Source organism: Argiope bruennichi, chromosome 2 (assembly GCF_947563725.1).
Source record: "Argiope bruennichi chromosome 2, qqArgBrue1.1, whole genome shotgun sequence".
NCBI classification, from domain to species: Eukaryota; Metazoa; Arthropoda; class Arachnida; order Araneae; family Araneidae; genus Argiope; species Argiope bruennichi.
In genome coordinates this window covers 840,823-864,974 of record NC_079152.1, presented here as the reverse complement: position 1 = coordinate 864,974, position 24,152 = coordinate 840,823, and the positions used below count along the sequence as shown (strand labels likewise).

At 33.8% G+C, this 24,152-nt stretch overlaps 1 protein-coding gene across 3 annotated transcripts in view; it reads left to right on the top strand.

Annotated features, from left to right (window-relative positions):
• Positions 1-22,287, top strand: part of LOC129957117 (pyruvate carboxylase, mitochondrial-like) — a 108,014-nt gene extending 85,727 nt beyond the window's left edge. For all 3 annotated transcript variants that reach the window (XM_056069292.1, XM_056069276.1, XM_056069283.1), the window contains exons 17-21: positions 1,458-1,702; positions 4,343-4,522; positions 13,669-13,917; positions 17,001-17,144; positions 18,313-22,287. In XM_056069292.1, the coding sequence (XP_055925267.1) occupies positions 1,458-1,702; positions 4,343-4,522; positions 13,669-13,917; positions 17,001-17,144; positions 18,313-18,564 (1,070 nt within the window). In that variant the 3' untranslated portion in view covers positions 18,565-22,287. The remainder of the gene's footprint in view (positions 1-1,457; positions 1,703-4,342; positions 4,523-13,668; positions 13,918-17,000; positions 17,145-18,312) is intronic.
• Positions 22,288-24,152: the final 1,865 nt, after the last annotated feature.

Genomic DNA, 24,152 nt, shown 5'->3' with positions numbered 1-24,152 from the left:
AATCATTGAAAATAGGTTAAAAAAAAACTACTTAAAAAACGATGTACTTAAAACTATAAGCTTATACAAAAAATATATAACTAACATAAATACAATTTACTTAAAAAAGCATGCAACTAACCTAAAAATAATTTAAATCATCCGTTGGTTGCCATGTCAACAGTCAGAAAACAATGCGCATGCGTGAATTTTCTTCGCCAGTTACGTTAACGCAAGTGCGTGAATTTTTCTACGCCAGTTGGGGTAACGCTATGCAGATTATACATTTTTAATTTCCTTTATTCTGTGTTATTTTAATTCAAAAGTACTTCAGAATGAATGTGAAACATTAATTAATTAACAATGTTTAATTTTAAATGCATAAAACATTAAGAAAATAAACAGAATCGTTTGAAATAATCCGCCGAAAAATGTTAACCCTAGCCTCAATTCTGTTGGGAGAAAAAAATAACTGAAAGTTGGCGGTGGGGAAAATGGAAGATTTTTTTGGCGGGAAAGTTAGTTTTTAACTAATAATTAAAATTCTAATTAAAATTTCAAAAAAAGGGACCCCAGGTGCACATTCCCGACCTCTAAGGTATACATGTACCAAATTTGATAGCTGTATGTCAAATGACCTGGCCTGTAGAGCGCCAACACACACACACACACACACACATTGAGCTTTATTATAAGTATAGACTACACTTTGTAATTTGAAATTAACTGATTCAATTTAATACATATTTTTGAATTGCATCAAATAACCAGTCGTTTTTTTTTTTTTTTTTTTTTTCTCTCTGAATTATTTTTGAGCCAAAAAGAGTCAAATATTAGTGAAGAAATTAATTGCCAAAGATGACCTGCAAGTTAATTTTTTTTAAACTATAATTTTTAAAGCCGACCCAAAATTTAATTGAACTTGGCCACATATTGATGGCTAATAAAATGGTTTAAAATACCCATTCCTATCAATAGAAAAAATAAAAATAATTATGTGTTATTAAATAATTTTTAATGAAATCATAATTTTTTGTGAGTAAAATTTAAAGTGAGTTCTGTAGTTTGGACTTCTGTACAAGTTATTTGAGTTTTTATTTACATATGATTATGTTCATGCTTTCATAGGGAAAGAATTTAAATGTATCATCATTTACAATCTGAATCTTTTTGAATATGCTGCTATACAACTGAAAATATTTTTCAACTTTAAAAGAATTTTATTTTAAAATATGACAAAATTATGTGCCTTTTCAGTCATTTTTTTCATTGAACCGTAAAAATAAACTCGATTCCCCCCTCCTCCCTTCCATAATTTGACATCGATTTTGTTGAAAAGAACCATGATTGTAGATTTTTATAATATTTTCATTCTTTTCTTCGTCCTTAACTTTTTGTATGATCCATTTGTAGGTGGGGATGACCCTCCTATTTTAAAATATGTAAGAAATAAGTCTATAAACATCGTATTGTTGCAGGCATTGCCCTCGAAAAGGTGTCTCAGTACTCCGCATTCTGGGAGCAGACCCGCACCCTGTACGCACCATTCGAGTGCACCGTGACCATGAAGAGTGGGAACGCCGACGTGTACGAGAACGAGATACCCGGCGGACAGTACACCAATCTGCAGTTCCAGGCGTTCAGTCTGGGCCTGGGAGAGCACTTCGAAAAGATAAAAAAAGCGTACGCAGAAGCGAACAAGCTTCTTGGAGATCTCATTAAGGTAAATTATGTGTGAAGTCATAAAGGGGGAAAAAACAACAAAAAACAATACATAACGAAATTTATAAAAATCGGGATGTATTTTTTTATACTTATATATTACTAAAACTTTTACTTAATAATAATGCTCTTAAATCTTTATTTTTTCAAACTATTTTTTCCGAATATTTTTTTAATGGATGATGTATGATGATATTTTAATACGTTGAATGCCATGGGGGGGGGTGCTCACTAGTGACCGGTGAAGCCAAAATTACTAGAAACGTATTGCTGGAGTAAATTTTCGATTTTTTAAATTTTTCAGTATTATCTCCTATGTTGTGAAGAAATGAATGCAATATAGAACCCATAAAAATAATTTTATCTCTCTCTCTATATATATAACATGTAAACTTAAATATTGTGCACATATTTGCTATGTATTGAAAGGTGAACTAATGCAATCATTATAGTATGTCTATTACTATAGTTTTTGCATTTAGGTATCTACCACGAAATATTAGATCTAGTTATGTAATGAACAACTGCATTTCAGCGCCATAGGAACCACCGGTGGCATCAGTAAAAAAGTACTTTACAAGTGATTACATAAATTAACTTGTAATTAATATTTCACCAAAATGTTCAATGCATAACGAGAAATTCTTGTTGGCCAGACAGGCAAGTCGTGTAAAATTAGCTTGACATTCAATGTGTTGATGCGTTACTAAAAGTATCTTTTCTAACACCTAATTAAGACAATAAATCGCAACACGAGTTTTTCGTCATTTTTTATAGATTTGTGCGCAGATTGCCGTCGTTTAAAGTGAAAAATAAACTGAACATGCTCCTAAAAAAAGTTATTCACTAAAAAAAAACTTAAAAAAAAAAAAAAAAAAAAAACTGTTTACGTTAATAATCGAATTCTACATAACATTTCTATTAGTGGAATAGATTCTGAGTAGAAATAGACTGAAATGAGTTATTTTTCTTATTTTTGTTGCTCATACTTTTTCAAATTTCAATATTTGATTTGAATAAGTTTCAGTTGATTAATTTGAATAAATGGACTCTTTTCTTAATGGGAGATTAAATATTGTTTTGAAAACAAAAATTTGATAAATATTTATTAACAACACTTGAGATCATTTTCTACAAAAGGGGCAATTATATTTTATTCATGCAAGGATTCCTAAACTCTTATCTTTCAATAATGCCTACGTCCACAAATTTGAGGCTCGAAAATAAAATTGCTGAATTTAATGCCTTTTAATTATCAGTAACTAATTATAGAAATTGAATAATTTTACTGTTATCTCTATTAATAACTTATGTCTATGTGTGTGTGTGTGTGTGTGTGTGTGTGTTGGCACTCAGTAGGATGGAACTTTTGACTTGGAGTTATCAAATTTGGTACATATATATTTTAAAGACTGGAAATGAAATTTTTTTGATTGAATTAAATTAGATGAATAATTTGATATTAACTTTCAAATTGTGACATGTAATAGCGTGACTTGGCTGCTTTATTGCATTCTTATTGTGTCTTGCACACATTGGATTCCATGTATACAACATCCCTATTGTCTGATTTCAAATCTATTTTAATTTTTCATTGAATATTGAATTATGTGATTTTCTCCTAATGTTGAAAGATAAGGAAATGTACTGCTTATTATATTATTAATGTTTACGTGGAATTAGAAAATTAAATTTTAGCACCAAGAAAGACCGCCTGTAATTAGAAGATAGATTAAATATTGTTTCATTTTTAATGCCATAGAACTCTCCTTGGGAGGTTCATGTGCACAATAAGCATAAAATATGTAAGGGTATTTAAAATAATTCGACTTTAGTGTTTGTCACAGATGTCTAAAAATTGTTGAGGAAGTTATGAACATTGAGATTTATTGGAGGTTTGAAAGAATTATAGTTCCATGTATCAGGTGTATGTTATTTAAAGTACAGTTATACAGTGAAACCTTGCTTAACGAGCGAGACACATTGCAGAATGAGTGGCGTGAAGACGCCATACGAGATTGGCCTGTATCGGTCATTGTCGAGCGCCTGTTTGAAGGGTGCACTTATGTTTACATGGATGGAATTTTAGCCGGATAGCATTGTAGAGTACGATTTTGATGAATTTGAGCAAGTGCCTGCAATGCCTTTTTTTACGAGATTACGTCTCTCGCCAAGAATTATAGGGCTATATTTCGGTCGTTCAGCTGATAGAAGAACGTAACCGAAACTACTGAAAAAAAATAACGCAAGAATTTTCTAGCGAAATATGCTGAAACTATTGCATCGTGTGATGAAAAGTGTCACCCTAATAAGGCACTAACTGTGCGCATTACAAATTCGTTTAATAGTAACGATGTGCCTAATTTCGAAACGTAACCAAAGATCAATGCGTATAGACAATTTCCTTGTTAAAAGGATGCGCATTATAAATAATTTATCAAAATATTATAAATTTGTTTCAATATTTTTTTTTCTTTCGGAATAGTACACTATGTTTAACGAGTGCTTCATATTATGAGTGAAATTTGGGAACCATTCATGCTCGTTAAGCGAGATTCCGCTGTGTATTTCCCTAATTGAATGCTTCCGTTGGAAATATGAAACCACCGTACTTGCAATGAATTGTCTCTTTCTTCTCTAGGTGACGCCCACTTCGAAAGTCGTCGGCGACCTGGCGCAGTTCATGGTGCAGAACAAGCTCTCCGCGAAGGAGATCGAGGAGCGGGCCGAGGACCTCAGCTTCCCCAGTTCCGTGATCGAGTTCATGCAAGGTTACATCGGGATACCCCACGGAGGATTCGTCGAACCTCTCCGCTCCAAGGTGAGACTTCCTCACAGAACGCCACTAAAAATACAAAATGACTAAATGCGAATAAAGGTATTGGGCAGATGCATCTCTTTTTCGTATTTAAATCACTGGAGAGCGATTTAAAAACAAAAACCAGCTCCTTCCTTGAATTTCTTGCCCACACAGATAGTCTATCACCTTTTTTCCGCCTCAGTTCGCCCTGGAAATGCTTCGGGGCTGAGGTAGCCATTACCGGAACCCTCTCCCCGATTCAGCACTTCCGGTATGGGAAATAGAGGGTTGTTACGGATTTTATTTCCTCCTTTGGGATTCTTTTAAGATTTGATGGTCGATGCAGAAATAAACAGTTCTTTAGTGACAAATGATGTCGATTAGACACGACGACACTAACACAAGGACGGCGAATACACAGAGACGACAAATATATACAGCCAAGACGAAGGCAGGCAACACACAGCAGCACACTACAACAAACAGTAGCTTACAAGTCATAAACGGTAGTAATAACAGCCACAGCACACAAAGCGGCCAGACAGAATTCAGCAGGAGAGGGAATCTTCATAGCTTCACTCTACGGTTTCTCCAAACGGCTGCAGTTCTCCATTGTCTTCTCGCTTTAGCTGTATCCAGCTACCGACACACTGCTACACGACTGACTACTCATCACAGGACTCGTTGCTGCTTCCACAATAGACACCCGGATTCGGCAGACAATTCAATTCAACAATAGCTTGGGCTCCACAACAAGCTGATTCTTCGTTGGACTATTCCGCCGTTGCTTCGTTATCCTTCCGCCGACTCGTTTCACGACTCCAACTGACTACAATTTCAACTCCGATTCCGATTCATTGCAGCTTGAGACTGCTGTTCTTTTATAGTTCCCGGCAGGCAGGCCGAGAAGGTTCGGGACCAATCAGGAGTATCTTGGTTCCTATTGAGTGGATCGCTAAAATTCTCGAAGTTTCCAATAATATCTATTTGGTCGCCAAGTACTAAGATCACTGACGCGGCATCCGATCAGCATTCAACAGAGCTGATCGTAAAACGGTCTTTTCAGTAATTCAATTAACCATACTGAGAAGCAACTTTATAGTTTTGTAAGAAATATATATATCCAGTCATGCATGTTGTTACATTTAACTTGAAAAGACGATGTGTTTCTCTTTGGAGCCATTCGACCCCTGTGAAGCCTCCCTTACTAGTTAAGGGGAGACCATCTGTGGAGCCCCCGTTACTTGTTAAGGGGAGTAAGGGTTACTTATTATGGAAATCCTCAATCTCGACGTCATACGACGCTGCTAGGTTTCCTAAGTGTCCAACCGAGGACAACTTATAGGTGTTATATCTCAGGAGCCAGAATTTCACCACTCCATTTCGGCCTAGGATACAGAAAAAAAAAAAAAAAAGTCGAGTTTCCAGTTTTTGATATAAAACCCATATTTTGCCCACGTGAGTCAGTACCAGCCCTAAAAAAATCTCCTCTCCTCTTGTTCTTAAAATCAACACTGAAATCAGGTTTTGTGGTCAATTGCTCTTGTGCGGTTCCGCAGCCCCGACGTCATATGACGCGGCTAGACTTCCTTTCCGCCCAACCGAAGGCGTATTAAAGATCTTTTTTCCTAACAAAGCCAAAGTCCACTTCTACTGTTTGGCCCGGGACCACCAAAAACCGAGCCTCCCCTAACAATATCCGATATATTTATGTCGTGTTTTTAAGTTATTGTATTGACATGTTTCTGAAAAGTCAACATCTTGTCACATTTTGACAGGTATCTATCTACATTAAAGATATTAAAACTGTGTACCGAATTTTATCTATATAGTTTTCTCCATTTCATAGCTATCGTTTTAAGATATATTCCGACAGCCGAGAACTGACCAATTTCCTTTGAACGGATTTTGCTCAACATGGGACTGAAATCCTTGTGTAAACACCGTATACCAAATTTCATCTATCTAGTTCAAATAGTTCTTTGAGTTACCTTTGTCGCAGATTGGCAGACATTTTCTGAAAATGTGTTTTTACATGCTCAGGTGGGTCTAAATTTCGAATTCGAATCTTTTGACGACTACAATCCTCTCTCTATGTATATGAGAAAGTAAAAATGTTATCCTGAATCTGAACCTAAAATCTCCATGTTTCTCGCATGGCTAGTTAAATGTAGTCAGATTCGAGAGAGAGATTCAAAGAAATTATTACATTTATCCGTCAAATGCTGACACTAAATTTATTATTTTTTAGCCGGTTCCTTTACGGTAGTATTTAATTAAGGTTTAGGTTAGTAAATAATTAGGGTCTCCCGGTGGACACCCCCGTCCCGTTTTTTTATGCTGATGTTGCGGGCCTGGGTGTGCCTTGTCTACGCTGGTCCGGAATTAGACTACGCCTTGACCGCTTGAATTATTTTAATCTGTTTTTAGCTTTTAGGGGTGTTGATGTTCCCCATTTTAACGCTTTTAAACCTTCGACGGATCCTGCAGGTCAGGTATCTCATGACTTTATTGCACGGCAGCGGTCTAAGGTCGAACAAAGTCTACTCCTGGACAGAAAACTTTTAGATATCAAGATTAAACAGCGGCAGATGTGGTCTGAGCGGCTCTATGCCTCAGTAGATGGCAATGCACTGAGAGCATCAGGTAAGACCGCTGGACAGCACACTTGGGTTTCAAATGGGACATTCCTTGTCTGCGGGAGAGATTACATTAACATGATAAAGGCCCGCATTAATGCTGTCCCCACTCGGACAAGGACGGCTAGGGGGCGCTCTAATAAACCAAGGAACTGTCGGGCCGGGTGCGCCGCCCTGGAAACACCCGCTCATGTGGTCCAGCAGTGTTTTAGAACATATGGCCTGCGAATAAAGCGGCATAATGCTATCTGTACCTATATCAGCTGCTCCCTTCTACAGAAGGGGTTCCAGGTCACAGAGGAACCCATCTATCCTCTGCCTGCTGGTACCCTTAAGCCCGACTTAGTGGCAAATAAGAACAGCACTGCACTCGTCCTCGACGCTCAAATAGTAGGGGACGGAGTGAAGCTGGACTCCGCTCACACCGCCAAATGTTTGAAGTATGATATTAAACCATTAGAACAGACGGTGAAAGTGCAGACAGGCGCCCAAAAAGTTATTTTCTCCAGTATAACACTAAACTGGAGGGGCGTCTGGTCATCTAAGTCGGCACAACATCTATTGCGACTGGATGTTATTAATAAGAAAGACCTATCCGTCCTCGACACACGCGCCATTATCGGCTCTATGGTGTGTCACTGACGGTTCGGATTTAAGAACACCCACCAAGTGGGGGGAAGTGGAGCAGGACGGGTGTTGGGTGACTGGCTGATCCTTTTAACCTTTGGGGTGCTGCCTAGTCTCTTTTATGTATTATTTTAACTAACATCTTTTTGGTTCTTATTATTATAAACCTAGGCACAATTTTCCTATTTCCATCCTCTGTTCCGTCAGGAAGGGAAAAAAAAAACAAAAAAAACCCCTTTTATGGATTGAATATAAAAACTCTACTACTTTGAAGTATATGTGAACTTTGAAGTACGCTTTTTTATTACATCTATACTAAAGAAATGTACATGAATGGAGCTGCTGGTACTGTCTGTCCACGACAAGAACACTGCTAGACAATCATCTATGTTTACGGCGGGCGTTATAGAAACAGGTTTCGGTAGGGACGATCCATTTTGAATGGGTGGAATCGGACAGAAGTTTGGGGGGTATTCTTTTTCTTGGCGTAAATGTGAAGCGATAAAAGAAAACCTATTTCTCATTCGTCTTCTCGTTTTAGTCGCAGTTGTACGTATCTTTATATTCGCTTAGCTTACTTCTTTTATATTTTATTAATCTTTTCTTTGGTTAATATTAACTGAATTACATTATTTAATATTTTTTTTTTGTCTCTTAAATTGAGAGAAAGAAAACCGTTGTTTTAACCTTTTGCTCTTAGTGTTAAATAATAATTATGAGAAATTGTATTTATAGTTTTAAAAGAAAAAATAATTACTTTGAAATTAAAAATAGTGATTTTATTATGCTATATGAAAATATTTAGAGATTAAAACGATTCAATTTCTTTTCTGGAATTGAATGAGCAATTGTTAAGAAGTAATTCTATTAAATTTTTATTGCGAAATATTATTCAACTATATAATAGTATGAAAAAATATTATATTATAGGTAGCGCATTACTTTTTAAAAAATAAAATGAAGAAAAATAGTCATTTATTCAGGCTTGTTTTCTCGCTTCCCTGTTGTTTCAATAGCTTTCCTTCTAAACTATGATTCCAAGAATCTAAAATTGTATGCACATTAATGTGAGTTAGAAGGATTAAAGTATTTAACGAGATTCCTTTCTACTCAGGTGCACTGATTCTGATAATAAAACGGTAGCTGATAAGTATTCTCAAACGGCGTTGATGGGCTTCGAATAGAAATGTGAAGAATTTTCAACCCCGGAATGATAAAATGCATGCAGGAATTTGGATCCTTTATTGCTTCGAGCTCCTGACTACTGATATACATTGAAAGGAAAGGCTCATTTATCACTCTATTATTTGAATTGACAGTTCGTGAGAAAATTTTTCTTTGAAATAATTGTATTTCTTTTTCAAGCAGGTGGGAATGAATAAATGATAATCTGGAATACAAAAACAAACTTTTACCGCGTTTTTCGTAGAAAAATGTAAAGCGATGTTAGGCTTATTTAGTTGGGTTCCTTTAAGTCTCGGACATCTGGCACGTGCATGAATGAACACTTGAATTATCTTCAAATTCAGAATACTTTTGCATATAAACTTTGCGAAATTAATTATGTTGTAAAAAGCTTGTGCATATTGAAAATAAGTTACAAATCAAAGTTTGATTTTTAAAAATCTGAAAATTGATAGTATGGTAATCATTAGTTTTGTGTTTCGGGAAATAGTATATACCATCAAAAACATAACTTGTAAAAAAAACCAAGTCTCGCAGCTCATTTCTTCTATCGTAAAAAGTTGTGAGATCCATGTAATACCAAGTCGGTCAATTTATTCAGTCCCTACTTAAGGGTCCTTCTGTCTTAAGTTATTACATAATTAGCTAACTTAACAACATCGTATAGTAACCATATCAATATTAAAAATCTTTTATGGTTAAAATAAATAGATTGACTTGGCAATCGCACCAAACAATCTAATTTAATATAATATGTTAATGTAATCTAATTTAATGTATAGATACATTGTGATTTCATGCGATGGTGTCTCATCCCGAAGTTCACCGAGAAGCCAAGTCAATCTATGCGATTGCCAAGTCAATCTATTTATTTTAACCATAAAAGATTTTTAATATTGATATGGTTACTATACGATGTTGTTAAGTTAGCTAATTACGTAATAACTTAAGACAGAAGGACCCTTAAGTAGGGACTGAATAAATTGACCGACTTGGTATTACATGGATCTCACAACTTTTTACGATAGAAGAAATGAGCTGCGAGACTTGGTTTTTTTTACAAGTTATGTTTTTGATGGTATCTCATTTCTTTTTGTATGTAGTCTTCCTCTTTTTCTTCTCCGGTACTACTTCTTGAGCTTCAGCTACATTTTTTCTTAAAGCCCACTCCCTGTCTCTATGGGTTTTTCTCGTAAGCTTTGATGTCACAATTTTTGACAAGTCTGGACGGTAAATGCTTCTTAGTCTGTTGTATTCACAAATTGAGGATTCCTGCGCTTTAATGCTTCCAAAGTCGACATTAATTAGATGTAAGCCATCCAAACTTGTAACTCTCGAAAGTGCCACATAAGCTTGACCGGATGTGAATACTGCAGAACCTATATCCATCAGTGCATTATTTAGACTTAGGCCTTGACTTTTGTGTATGGTTATAGCATAGGCTATACATATGGGAAACTGTTCGCGATGAACATAAGCTCTATTAATAATTTCAAATTTAGTTTTGACCTGACTAAGCTCGTAAACATGTTCTTTATTAAATGTGATGTATATTTTCTTAATTATTTTTGTATTTTCCGGATCAACCTTTACTCTTTGCACTATACCGATAGAACCATTAACTAAACCAAGACTCACGTCAATATTTCGCCTTAACATGACTTTTGCTCCTATTTTTATAATTATGTTCTCTTCGAGGCCTGCAGTCATAGAAGCATCGTCTTCATATTTTTTTATGCATTCACAAGCTCTTTTTGTTAGGTATCTGGGGCAATCTATGCTATCTACAGCTGCAAGTTTTATTTCGGGATGTGGAAGAGATTTAAGCATTGCAGTATTTAATTGTTGACACATGTTTTTTGTAGGTAATAAGCAAACGGTATCATCAGGAAATTTCGAGAGGTGTTCAATTATTTCAATTAATCTGTTTTCATTTGAATTGGATTTGAGAGTTGTTAATCTAGTCAAGAGTAAGTCGCGGTCTTTTTCTGTAGTTACACCTAATCTTATTCTATTTAGCATTTCAACAAAGTTAGAATCATTGAGCTGTCGCATGTTAATAGTAAGTTCATCGTATATGAACAGTTCAATCCACAGATTCGGTATAGTGAGGGAACCTAATAACTTGTTAGTTTCAGCAGTTGATAGTTTTTCAAAAGGTGACTTTTCTCTTACCGGCGGAAGCTGTAAGAGATCTCCGAAAACTACAAGATATTTTTTTCCAAACTACCCATTCTGATCGTCTCTTGTGTCGAATATTTCAGATAAGCGTAAGTAAATATATGTTAAACATTGGATATCATCGACACTTCGTCTATTATAAACAACACTACTTCTTTCAAATCTGATCTCAGAAGGAGCACTTCATCAGAAAGTTGTTTGTACTTCGGTATTTGCTTGTGTTCTACAGGCAGTTGCAATAGTCTATGTATAGTCAATCTATTCTATGTATAGTCAGCTATTCCTGTGGGAGCACTAACTGCCACTTTTTTTGTTTAAATAAGTCTTAACCCAAATTTTCAGAGTTTTTATTAAAACGCTCTTTCCAGTGCCACCAGTTCCACTCACAAAACAACGTCAAAAGTCAGCGTTATTATCGGTTGTGTCCATTTTATTTGTGATCATGTCGAAGACTCTTTTTTGATCGACATTAAGTTTTGCGATCATACTTTGAAGATCAGTTTGCTTTCTTCTCCAGATTGATTTTCTGAAAGTCACCCATTGCGTTTGCAGCTTCCACAGCTTCAAATTGAATTATTTCAAATTAGATATTGTTAGAAACCTGTAATTTTGAGATTTAATTAATTTTTCCCAGCGAGAATAGTGTCATCATATGAAAGACCGTTTTACAGTAATCTGTATTGGATGCTGCCGGATGCCGATCCAGTGATACGAGAGCTTGGCGACCATTTGGCGACTTGGCGACGAATTTGCCGACAAAATGGATAATGCTCGAAACTTCGAAAAATTTATCGATCCGTCCATTATTACATGGATATTTTAGTTTTTCCTTGATTTATACACTAAACACTAATTGTATTCTAAATTTGAAGCTTCTATGTCTGCTAGAAGTGCCTTAGAGTTTTGATGATCTGTCAGTCAGTCAGTCAGTGACAAAATTCACAAAATTTGACTAGTTATAATTTTTAAACTACTGGTTCAAATTTAATGAAATTTGAAATATACCATGTTTATATAATGCCTGCTTGGTTACCGAAAATTCAAGCTTCTAGTTTTATCCACAACGAAGTTATAGGGGGTTGAAAATGGCCTGAACTGCTTCGAGAAAAGGATAGTACGGCCGTGCCGCTTGTTTTTGCTCGACTTGGCGGGGGCACTGCCGTGCCCCCAGATACATCAGAAAAATAAATAAATATAAATTTGGAAAGGATTCAAGCATATTTAACAATGAACATTTCACTTTATAACAGAATAAAAGCAACCTTTTATAAAAATTATGAAATAATTACGATTAATTATGTTATAGTTTTTATGTTAAATTAGATTACCTCGCGTTTGCTGCGGAGAAATTGATAATAACTTATATAAATTTAAAACAAATGAAATGAAGACGATGAATGTTTTTTCATGCATGATTTGACTTCTTAATTATCTTTTATCTTCTTGTGCAATCGTTAGACATACAAATAATTATTCAGTTTTTCTATTCGATTTGTTTTGTTCTTTGTATACATATGACAGGAATAACAGATATTTTCAATATTCCGAGTATGCAAAGGATTTTCAGCTTAGTGAATTATTTTTAAAATTTGTTTTCAAGAATTAAATGCAATAATACCAAATATCGCCAATTTGGCGCTAAACGTGGCAACGTAAGAAACTTGAATTCATTTCTACCTCTGCGAAATGAACTCTTCCTACAGTAACCTGTTTCTATAACGCCCGCCGTAAACATAGACGATTGTCTAGCAGTGTTCTTGTCGTGGATAGACAGTAAAGCATATTGATTGTGTAAAGAAATTTTTTTGGCTGAAAGTTGTTGAAATTGGGCTTCACATATTCTCTATTTCTTCTATTTAAAACATTGAAATTTAATCTCGAAATACTGGAATAGAACTACTCTGAAGCGGCCATCAGCAATGACGGATTTCCAATTCGACATCCGTCTAGAGTCGCGAAGCACAGAGGAAGTGGCTAGTAGGTCGATTAAAAATAAGCTTTCATTTCCTAGTTGCCGAAAAAGAAGTTCGTGAACAATTCCCTGCATTATAAAAATTTTTATGATAATATTAACATTTTGTGAAGGGTCATTGATGAGATTCATTATATTTGCAAAATCGAGCATTTCTTTCAATATTATTGTGTGCTTATATGAATTCAGTTTTGAGCTGCAATAGATAAATGAAAACAATTAAATACTCATGAAGTTAATAAAATAAATATATTAAAGCAAAATAAATCTTGAACATGGTTTATTTTACTTTAATATATTTTTGCTGGTTAATGTGCTGGAATATGAAACTAGTTTGACTATCCTATTAAAAGAGGGACCTTTATGCTTCATATACGAGGAAGTAAAAACTAGGTGTTAATCAAGGATACATTCATTATTTGCACACGCTAAAAGATCGTTATCGTACGTTTCAGACGATTCTTATATAGAGATATCCTCATTGAGGCACACCTGATTGGAAAAAATCGTGTTTTACATATCAGAAAATATTAGTATTGATTCCCCGAGTGATTTGTTTGCAGATTCTGAAAGACATGGTCAGAATCGAAGGGCGTCCCGGGGCCAGTCTGCCTGCCCTGGACTTCGACAAACTGAAAGCTGATTTGGAAGACAAGCACGGAATGGCCGTCGACGACCAGGACGTCATGAGCGCCGCCATGTATCCCAAAGTGTGCGATGACTTCTTACAGTTCCGGAACACGTACGGCCCCGTCGACTGCCTCAACACCAGGATTTTTCTCGTCGGACCCAAAGTGGCTGAAGAATTTGAGGTAGGTGCTGGATAATGGGCTGTAGAGCGATTTTGCTTTTTTATTTTGTTGTTGTTGTATTGAAATATTTGTTTGATTTACAAATGCGGAGTAGAAGCCAAACTTTATTGTAATATGAAGTCTTGCTATCATTCTACCACGACGTTTGGAACGTTTTTGCACTTCTTCGTTTATGGTCTCTGAAACTCAAGATCATTCTGATTCAAAAGTTAAATTATGTATTTGTAACATAATTTTTACAGATATGTGGCCGAAAAAAAAAAATACATTTTTTTAGAATAAACATCTAGCCGGCGTCCTGGCATAGGGGTAGCGGGTCTTCCGCGTGATCTGGGCGTCCCGGTCCAGGCATGGTTGTTCTTCTTCTGTGTTTTATCTTGAGGTGTGTGGATATGCCGTCCTGTGGAAAGGAGTTGTGAAAGCGAATGTGACGCGTGAAGTAGCTAAGTCATACTCTTGGCCTTAGTTAGCGCTACTGAAAAAAACAAGAGAAGCTCATTCAGCTTAAATCGCAGGCAGATAACTGTCGGCGGGTGTGTAAAGTGCCATAAGTCACAACAACAGAATAAACATCTTTTTATTTTTCCTCTGGAGATATTGGTTTACACAAGGAAAGAAGCAATGATACGCCTCAGTTGACATCGCCGCATAATTGCAAAGTAAAAGAAGCCTTTCCTTAGTAATTTTACTAAGAATTTCTTTTAGGTATATTTTTTAAACATATCGATTTATGAATGGGAATCTTAGGATAAAGGGAATGCATAGAAGATTCTTTTAGGTATTTTTATCCTTTCACTCGGAACGTGAGATGTGCATTATTTATCAATTATTTTTGGAGTGCCTGCTAGTGATAATTAAATTAAAAAAAAAAAAAAAGGACTTTGGATTAGGAAATGATAGAACATTTTCGAATAAAGTAATATAGGCTAATTTAAAATTGGAAATGAACTGAGATATAAGTTAAGAAATATCATCACGTAATCTAAAGCTTTGATATGAATTCCGTCATAATATTGAAACTACTCTAAACATTATATGAACAGATGCTTTCAATAGTTTATTAAGCTTAAGGGGAAAAGAATTAAACAAGAATTAACTGATATCGTTGAAAATATAGATTTTTTAAACTATTAAAAAGGTGTAAAACTCATCTTTATATTTACACTTTACCTTCCGGAAACATTATATTATTAAAAAAAAAAAAAAAAAACACTCACCAAAATATTGCGTTTTGTTTTCTAGTTTTTAAAAAATTGTTCCAAAGTGCATATTCTCACTTTCCAATTTGTGTAATGTCAACGATCTGCCCTGCAGAGCGCCAACAGACAAACAAATTTTTGTTTGTTTTTGTTTATTATTTTATTGGTGAAACACAATGCAACCAGACTTTTTTGCTACAATAACTCTAGCTAATATATACTTATAAAATAAGTAGTTGTGTATATCATCACTTTGCAGAACAGGACATTATACCTCCATTATTAAATTCTGTACAAAGGTACAATACTGTAGAAATAAGGTGATGTACTGTACAAATAAGGTGAGGTACAAAGTAAAATGTAACAATTTTTTAAAGGTGCCTGTTTAATTCCATTGGACCTTTATGTAAATTATGACGATTATTTTTAAAATATTTACGTAAGTGTCAATAATAGATAGATTTCATTGTTAAAAGTTAAGGAAGAAAGAGTCAACTAATTTTCTGTACAGCTTACTTGAAGAATGAGAAAATAAAATTTCCTTACTGCAATTGGAAATGAACAATAGGTTAATTACTGGGGCATTGAAGTCTTAAAGGCATTACGATGCCGTGACACATCACTGCCGTAAGAAGGCTCATGTACACAGTAAACTGTGTAATTGTACAGCTGTTAAATAATACGGCTTTAATGTCTATCGCATTTGATGTTTGGTGAAAAATATTTCGTTGGGAATTCGTGAATATCAACTATGCATAACAGATTTAATTCAAATTGAATACAACCAATACTCTCCGAATCAGGGAGTTGCCAAAGGCAACTAGTTAAAAAAAAATTTTGATATAACCCAATTTAATTGTAAAGTCTGAAATATATGTAGATTGTGTGAAACGTTGCAGAACAAAAAATATGATCTTTTAATTATTGTAATTTGCAATTTGAGGCCATTTAGAATAAGCACAAACATTTAAAAAAGAAAAACTGAAGAAATCTGGCTATCTTTTACAGAAATTAAATCTTCAAATATCCAACATCATGGATTTTCATTTCTCCTCTGGCAGGTACCAGAGTCAGCGTATGGTGAATTAAGATCCTTTCTATTCCTCATCTCTTACTGGCATATTTTAATAAATAAGTTTGATGATTGGGTTTAAATTCCTCATTCATTCAAATAATCAACCTTTTAACATGGTATTGTTTCCAGACTGTTGCGCCATTCATGATGTAAAAAATAATTCAAAATAGGTACAGAATGAACCTTTCGACCTAGAACTTCGAAATTGGACGCATAAGCATCTAAGATTTCTCGAATAAGTGTCAACATAATAAAGCAATTTTCTTTTTCATCTTCTTTTCTTTATTTTTTTCAAAATTGTAATTAAGAATGAATCGAATTTAATCTCTCTTTTTAATATTGGGATCCTTTTAATAAAAACATTAAAACGTATAGGAACGGAAATGTAAAAATCAGTGTAACTTCCCCCAAAATGGACTGAAAAACAAAATTCAAACAGTTTCTGAACTGTTCATACATTGAGACTAATAAATTAAAAAGAATTTCATATTTTTGCAAAAAATCACCTTTTTTATAGCGTAGTTAACCTAATAACTTCGGACATTTGCCCTACAAGAACCATTTTTTACGTCTTTATTTTTTTACAGCCATTTCTTACAAATTATAAAATGAGCTTTTCAGTGATACCAGTTTAATTCTCTAGTTTTAATCCATTTTAAAATCTGTTTTAACTATTCATATTTTTAGTTATAGCACGCGTGTGCTTGTAGTTATTGCTCTATTTTTAAAATGAATGTGTGAGGAAAGACAAGAGGCTCGACTTCCTTTTTGTTTGCTATCTCTCTCTCATGTGTTTCTCCTTCCTTCAGGTGAATATCGAAAAGGGCAAAACTTTGCACATCAAGACCCTTGCGGTGTCCGAGGAAAAGAACAGCGCCGGCGAAAGAGAAGTGTTCTTCGAGCTGAACGGCCAACTGCGATCCGTGTTTATCCGGGATAAGTCTGTGAAGGAGGTGCGTATTCTTAATGGCTTTTCCTGAAACTGCGGAAGTTTCATTGCAAATCTCGTCTACATTTGTCAGGTGTTCGATAACGGGGAAAATACATAGCTCGGGTGGCAAAAACGGAGCAAACAAAGAAGCGCATTGCAGAGATCAGTTGCACAGGCAGTTAGTTAGATGCCGCAATGCGATTAAAGACTTCAAACAAGAAATGGAAGTGGCGTGTCATTTAACATATCAAATTGCCCCGATGATCTGAAATATCGAATCATCGAGGCGAATCGCCAAAAAACTCACCAAAGATCTCATGGTAGATTCGGTAAAATGCTAAATTCGAGCCAAAGGTCAATATTTTGTGACTGTGGCGCGCCAGTGCCATACAAGGCATTCTGTGGGATAGCATAACACATCCAACACTTTTCGCATACCTTTGTTAGAAAGTATGCGAGAAAGTTTTAAGGTGACCATGCCTGTTGGTTCGATCTGATTTTAAAACCAACTTGTTTGATAACCATGAAAATGAAATTTTGAAAACGATTTTTCTCCCAATTCTTCATGTAGGAAAGTGTTTTTAAATTTTTTACACCTGTGACGGTATGATAATGTTTTTCAAACTTTCAACTATTAGTGAATCGAATAATTTAATTGATTTTTGATTCCTTACGAAAGGTACTGCCTTGAAGTGAGTTTGAAACCAACAAAAAACATGGAGATTTTTTTTATAGTTGATTTTCTCAATATTTGCTCGAACATTGTTTTTACTGAATTAAAATTCTCGATCGATGATCATTGAATTTAACTTCAGAAATACAGTTTTCATAATAATTTAATTCAATTTTTATTAAAACTCCTTTATGCTATAGATTTTATGAACAAAATGCAGATTACCTACAATAGAACAAAAGTTAGTTATCATCAAAAAATCCAGCTAAATATGATAATAATCATTCACAGTGACAATACTGAAGATTCTTGAAAAATTGGCAATAAACTGATTGAATTGAATTGAATTCGTAGTTTTCAGTCTATCAAATAACAAGGAGAATTTTTTTTTTCCAAGTCAAGAATCGGGGCGAACAAAAACGAGTCGCGAAACGCAGCTAGTAAGTAATAGGAGAGATTTCTCAGCCACGTGCGTTATCATTATATATTTTATTAAATTTAATCTCTCCACCTGCAGGAGGTCCACGTGCGCCCTAAAGCAGACAAGACGAAAAAGGGTTCCGTGGGCGCACCCATGCCGGGCACTGTCATCGACGTCAAGGTCGAAGAGGGCAAACAGGTGAACAAGGGTGACGCCATGATCATCCTGAGCGCCATGAAGATGGAGATGGTCGTGCAGGCCCCCGTCTCCGGGAAAGTCAAGAAAGTGCACGCAGCGAAGGACATGAAGGTGGAAGGCAACGATCTGCTGGTGGACATCGAGGAGTGAGGAGTGCACGTCGTCATTCGGATGGATGATTTCTCCTCTGATGGTAGAACGTGCAGCATTTAAAATTCTTGTTGTACATAATTTTTTCGGGATGATCCTATGTAAAATCTTATGGTTTTTTTTTTGGGGGGGGGGGGCGAATCGCTAATTTGCAGCATGACATGATTCATCTATTTGGTTGATAATTATTTGCCTTTTAATTTTAGAATGGGCAGTATTAAAGTTCCTGTTGTATATGTAAATATTATAAAAAAATGGAGGAGAATGTACTCAATTTCAACTAATGAGGTTATTAATTTGTTTTATAAATGATTTATGATAGCTAGAAATATTTCTATTTTGCACTAAAATGAATACAATTGATCTTTTATTTTAATGATTTTCATGAAATGAAAATCTCCAAGTGATCATGCTAAATGCATAGGAATGAAAAAAAGTATATATATATTAGTTTTGTCTTTTATATTAGTATCTGCTGTTTTTCTTTATACTCTTTTTTTATGTATTGTCTTTTATGTTCTTGCTGATTTTATAATTATATTCTTGGTCAAAGTTATTGCATTAAATTTGTGATACCTTTTGTACACTTAAGTGTGTTTGATTTAAAAAGTATTTTGAAAATTTATTTCTTGACATTTTTATTGAACATGTATGTAATCATTTGATAAGTATTATTCCTTGTTTAAAATGATGGTATGGATTTTGAACACAGTGCATCTTGATGCTCATCATCTTTTTGATGGATGAATATCTGTTGACTTGACTTCTGATTTTAGGATGAGCTGCATTAACGAATCTTATGTAAGAAGGCATAGAGATGATGATTCCAAAGTTTTCTTTATCAAAATGTCCTCTTATTTAAAAATGATTCTTCTCTCCTTTTTATAAAAAGATTGTATTGTGTTTTTACAGATATTTTTCCTCTTATTTTGGTTTTCATGATTTTATGAATCTGTACCTTATCTTATGAACTTAGTACCTGCTTTTTATGCGTTATTTTTATTTTAAAACTGATCATAAAAATTTCTTGTCTGGTGAACATTATTAAACTCATATCACTTTTCAGCTGTAAATAATAATTTAAAATTTTCTCTTGATTTTTTAAAATAATTTTTAATTGCTTTGTAAAAAAAACATTGCCTTTCCTTTTAAATGGTTTGAATGTATTTTGCAGATTGATTTTAATTACTGAATTTATTTTGGATTTGAAGTAATTCTTATTTTTGGGAATGTATTTGAGGCACTGAAAACCAGTTCAACTTATCTTTATTACTTTAAGCAATTAAACAATTATTCACTGATGTCATTTTAATGGTGCCAATTCTAGTGCCAATGCTTGCAGAGATCTCGGATTTAGATACAGAATTTTTCGATTTTGTGAGATGTTCAGATAAATCCATTTATAGTCCTTTCATCGATGACTTCACATTTGAATGAAATAGTGCCCTTGTTTCTATAGTCATATTTTGAATGATTATTTTTTTTGTTCCGATTTTCTATATCTAACACATAATTTTATTTTTAATGAAATCATACATTTATTTTATAATGAAATCATTTCTGCTATCTGTAAATACACTGTAGCCCATCTAACTAGTCATTTTTAAATTTTTCATATTTTTTTATAGTCTTATGATGATCCTCACTAAAAGAAGCTGAAAGTATTGCTTTTTAAGCTATAAATGACTCTTTAACCCTTTGAATCATGTTACATTATTAATGGAAGCTGAAAAATTTTCTAACTGAATTCTAACGTTTTATTGCTTCAATGCACGTGAAATTTTCAAACCGTGTTTCAGACAAACTTTTTTTTATGTATTATTATTATTAGGTCTTGTATATGACTATTCATACAGCATCTTACAGTTGAATAATTTTTATGCATTTATATTGTTAATAGAAACACAAATGCAATTTCCAAAAAAGAATAAAGGATAAAAAAAAGTATATTTTTTAATAGGTGTTTGCTATTATTCCTTTTGTGCCAATTATTTTATTTGTATAAAACTTAATATACGTAAAATAAGTAGTTTTCTGATTAAAAATAGATAAAATATATTATTTATAGATTGACACATTTTCTTATGAAACATGAAATGAATTTGAAGTGCCACCACGATCCCAATCCTGAAAAATATTATAAACTTATTGCATAAAAACTGTAAACATAAACCCATTCCAGTTAAAGGGCACAGTTTCAAATTCAGAAACCAAAGAGATGAAGCGCTTCGTTTTCCCATGTCCATTCATGTACAGGATACAACTGCAGCTTGCATTGAATCTTTTAAAAGAAAAACGATATTGATGTGTAATTAAATTAACATATTTGAACTGTACTTTTTTCACAGCTTTGATTTCAGATTTTTAATTATGTATTCCAATTTTTGTTATTCGACTTTTTTCCCCTTATAAAACATGAATGCTTTTTAACTCTTTAAATACCATCCTGTGCCCAAAAATCTTTTGTATTTGACTTCCATTCTTTCGCACAAGAAGCTGCACATTTGGAAAGATGACCGGAATAAGTTTGTAATTAAAAATATGTTAAAATGAAGAAAAAAATAAGCTGCAAAATCTAAATACATAGGTGTATAAAATCCAACGTTATTCAGAGAATGCTAGGAAATAGACATATCTGTTAAAGAAAATAAACACGGTTCGAAAATATGGTTAGTGCACAACACGAAAATGCAGCTGAGAGAAAGAGAGAGAGAAAATAAATGGAATAAAAAAATACACCGCCTGCTTAAATGTGTTTTTGAATGAAAACTGTACATTTTTTTATTATCTTCACAGTAATGTTCCTCCCCTATCCCACCTAAGGAATGGGCATGCCCCAGACCAACTTCTGATTTCATTGCATTCCAAAGTAGTGGCAACAGACATCCAACAAATGAAAGAACTGCTGAGGAAATGAATGCATAGTCTATGAATCTGAAATAGAGAGCATGGCCCAACAGTTAATTTCTAAATCTTTAGAGATAGGCATATAGTTTCAGTTGGTACGTGGTGCAAAGAATTATATTTTACTTTTTTGTTCGTAGATATGAATCTTGATGCAGTCATTTATCTAATTCTTCTTAGCACACACACACATAATTCTGTTTCTGAAATTTTAATATATTAAGTATGTTTAATAAGAAAGGGGGGGGCTGGAAAAATATTTAGATTTCGTAAATTTGCGGTATAACATGAATCGATTCAAAGAGCACAAAACATAAATCTCTGCCATTTCTCCTTTGGAAGTACATGCCCACTTCTAATGGACATCCCAGTTGTGTATTCAAGCGGCAAGTGAATGGTTTCAATGAATCACTGCTGAGAATTCCAAAATCATTTATTGTCAGTGAACTACTGCTTCCAGAACTCCGTCGATACAATAGTTCTTCCAAAATAAATGCAAAATAGAGGAGTAATTTAATTCTGAAAATAAACGTGAGTGATCTCGAAGTCTACTCTGGTTGTTTGTATAGTGTTAAGCATGAAAGTACTTAAGTGTGTTCTTGTATTATAGAAATGATAGGTCGAGATTGAGAATTTTTCTATTTTTGTACTGTCGTTGAATTATTGAAGTTGTTCATGAGCACATTTAGGATTTTTTTTTTTCTTCCCTTTAGCTTTTTGATATATTTTGTACTGAAGTACATATATTTAGTTTACTATATATTGTCAGAATTGTTGTTGCAAATGATGTATTGTTCAAATAAATAATTTTCAACTTCAGTGTTTTTTTCCCCTTTTTTCGATTGGGTGTTCAGATCAAACTAACAGGTGTTATTCGAAAACCTGATACTGATCCCACAACATCTATTAGCAATCAAATTTTTAGTCAACATTATGAGCTAAATAATATCTGCACACAGTTTACTATTACTATATTATATTATACTATACTACAAAACTATATACAATATTATATAATATAAATTAAAAAAAAATATCTCATAAGGATATCAAGAATGCACTTTTCACTAACATTATTCCAACATAAGAAGCTCAATAGAATTAAATGGAATAAAACTATTTGTATATAAAGCAAAATCTAGCTTATTTTGGTCCATAAATTGATAGAAAGAGAAACAATTAATACTTTCTCATGCACGAAATGTAATATTAAATTGAGACCTGCCTTAAAAATAGAAGTTACATCTCCGGCAAGCGCTCTAACGAAGTGTGGTGTGGAAATATGTTCGCAATAGTTTTTCGCACATTTTTCCCGCCTTCAGTTCGAACCTCCCGACACCCAGAGTTTCTCGTCTTTTCTTAGGTATTTTTTATATTAATGTATAAAAAATTCAAATCATTTCGTCGGAATATTTCATTCATATCATTTTTAATATCTTAAGTATATTAGAAAAAATTCTATACAAAGTCAATAATTTTGGGTTGGCGGTAACTCGCGCAAACTTTACCTTTTTCCAATACAGCGTGCTTTTAGAATAGATATACCATGAAATATTGAACAGAGACCTACCTTCAAAATAGAAGTTGCATCTAAGCTATGAGCTCTAATGAATCGCGGTGTGGTGGCATGCTCGCACTTATTATGCATAGATTTTGCGAGCCTTCGGTTCGAATCTGAATCCCGACAACCAGAGTTTCTTGTCTTTTTTTAGGTGTTTTTTATATTAATGTATATGCAATTCAGATAATTTCATCGGAATATTTCATTTCAAATTTCAGAAATATACTACAAAAAATTCAAAATAAAATGAATCATTTATGGATGTCGGTAATGCGCATGCGAAAAACTTCCTTCTTTCCAATACATTATGCTTTTATAATAAATATACCATGAAATATTAATCTTATATCTAAGCTATGAGATCTAAGGAAGCGAAGTGAAAATCATTTCAGATGAGTGTGATAAATGAAATGAGTTCGTGTGTGAACTGAACTCGGAAAATATGTCATCGGATGATTTCAGCAAAATGAACAGAAGAATCACCAGGCGTCTTAGCTTATTCGGGACACATCTGATATTTCACTTTTGAACCCGGCTTAAAACTTTAAAAATAAATAATTCTGAAAATTAGCTTTTGAACTTTTTCCCACCTTAGTTACAAATACAGTTTGAGAGCCCGAATTTGCCTAGAGAACGAAATTCATTTTTACACCTTTTCGTTTCATTTTCTTCATGCAAGTCGGAAAGAGCGCATTTTCGACATACACATTATTTGCGATGCATTAAGAAATGGAAGAAAGACAAGAATAATAAATGGTTTAGCCTGTGATTTTTCTAGAATAAATTGAGAATAAAGTAATGTTCCGGGATAAGGTATTCGTTTTCATATTTAGCTGCAATTTGAGAACTGTTCCTACAATTCTATTTTTACTTACATGTAAATAGTTTATATTTAATACTTTTATTTAATACTTATAGTTTATATTTAATACTTTTTTTTAATACTTAGATACTTTTATGAACGAATTATTTTAGAACTCAGTAGCAGTTCATTTTCATTTCATTTTTTTTAATAATTTTATTTACCTCCCCATAATTATCACCATCAGTAGTTAAGTCACTTGTATCTGCTATGATCATCCATTTTCAATCGTCTATCCCAATAAAACCCCTTAAAATCGAA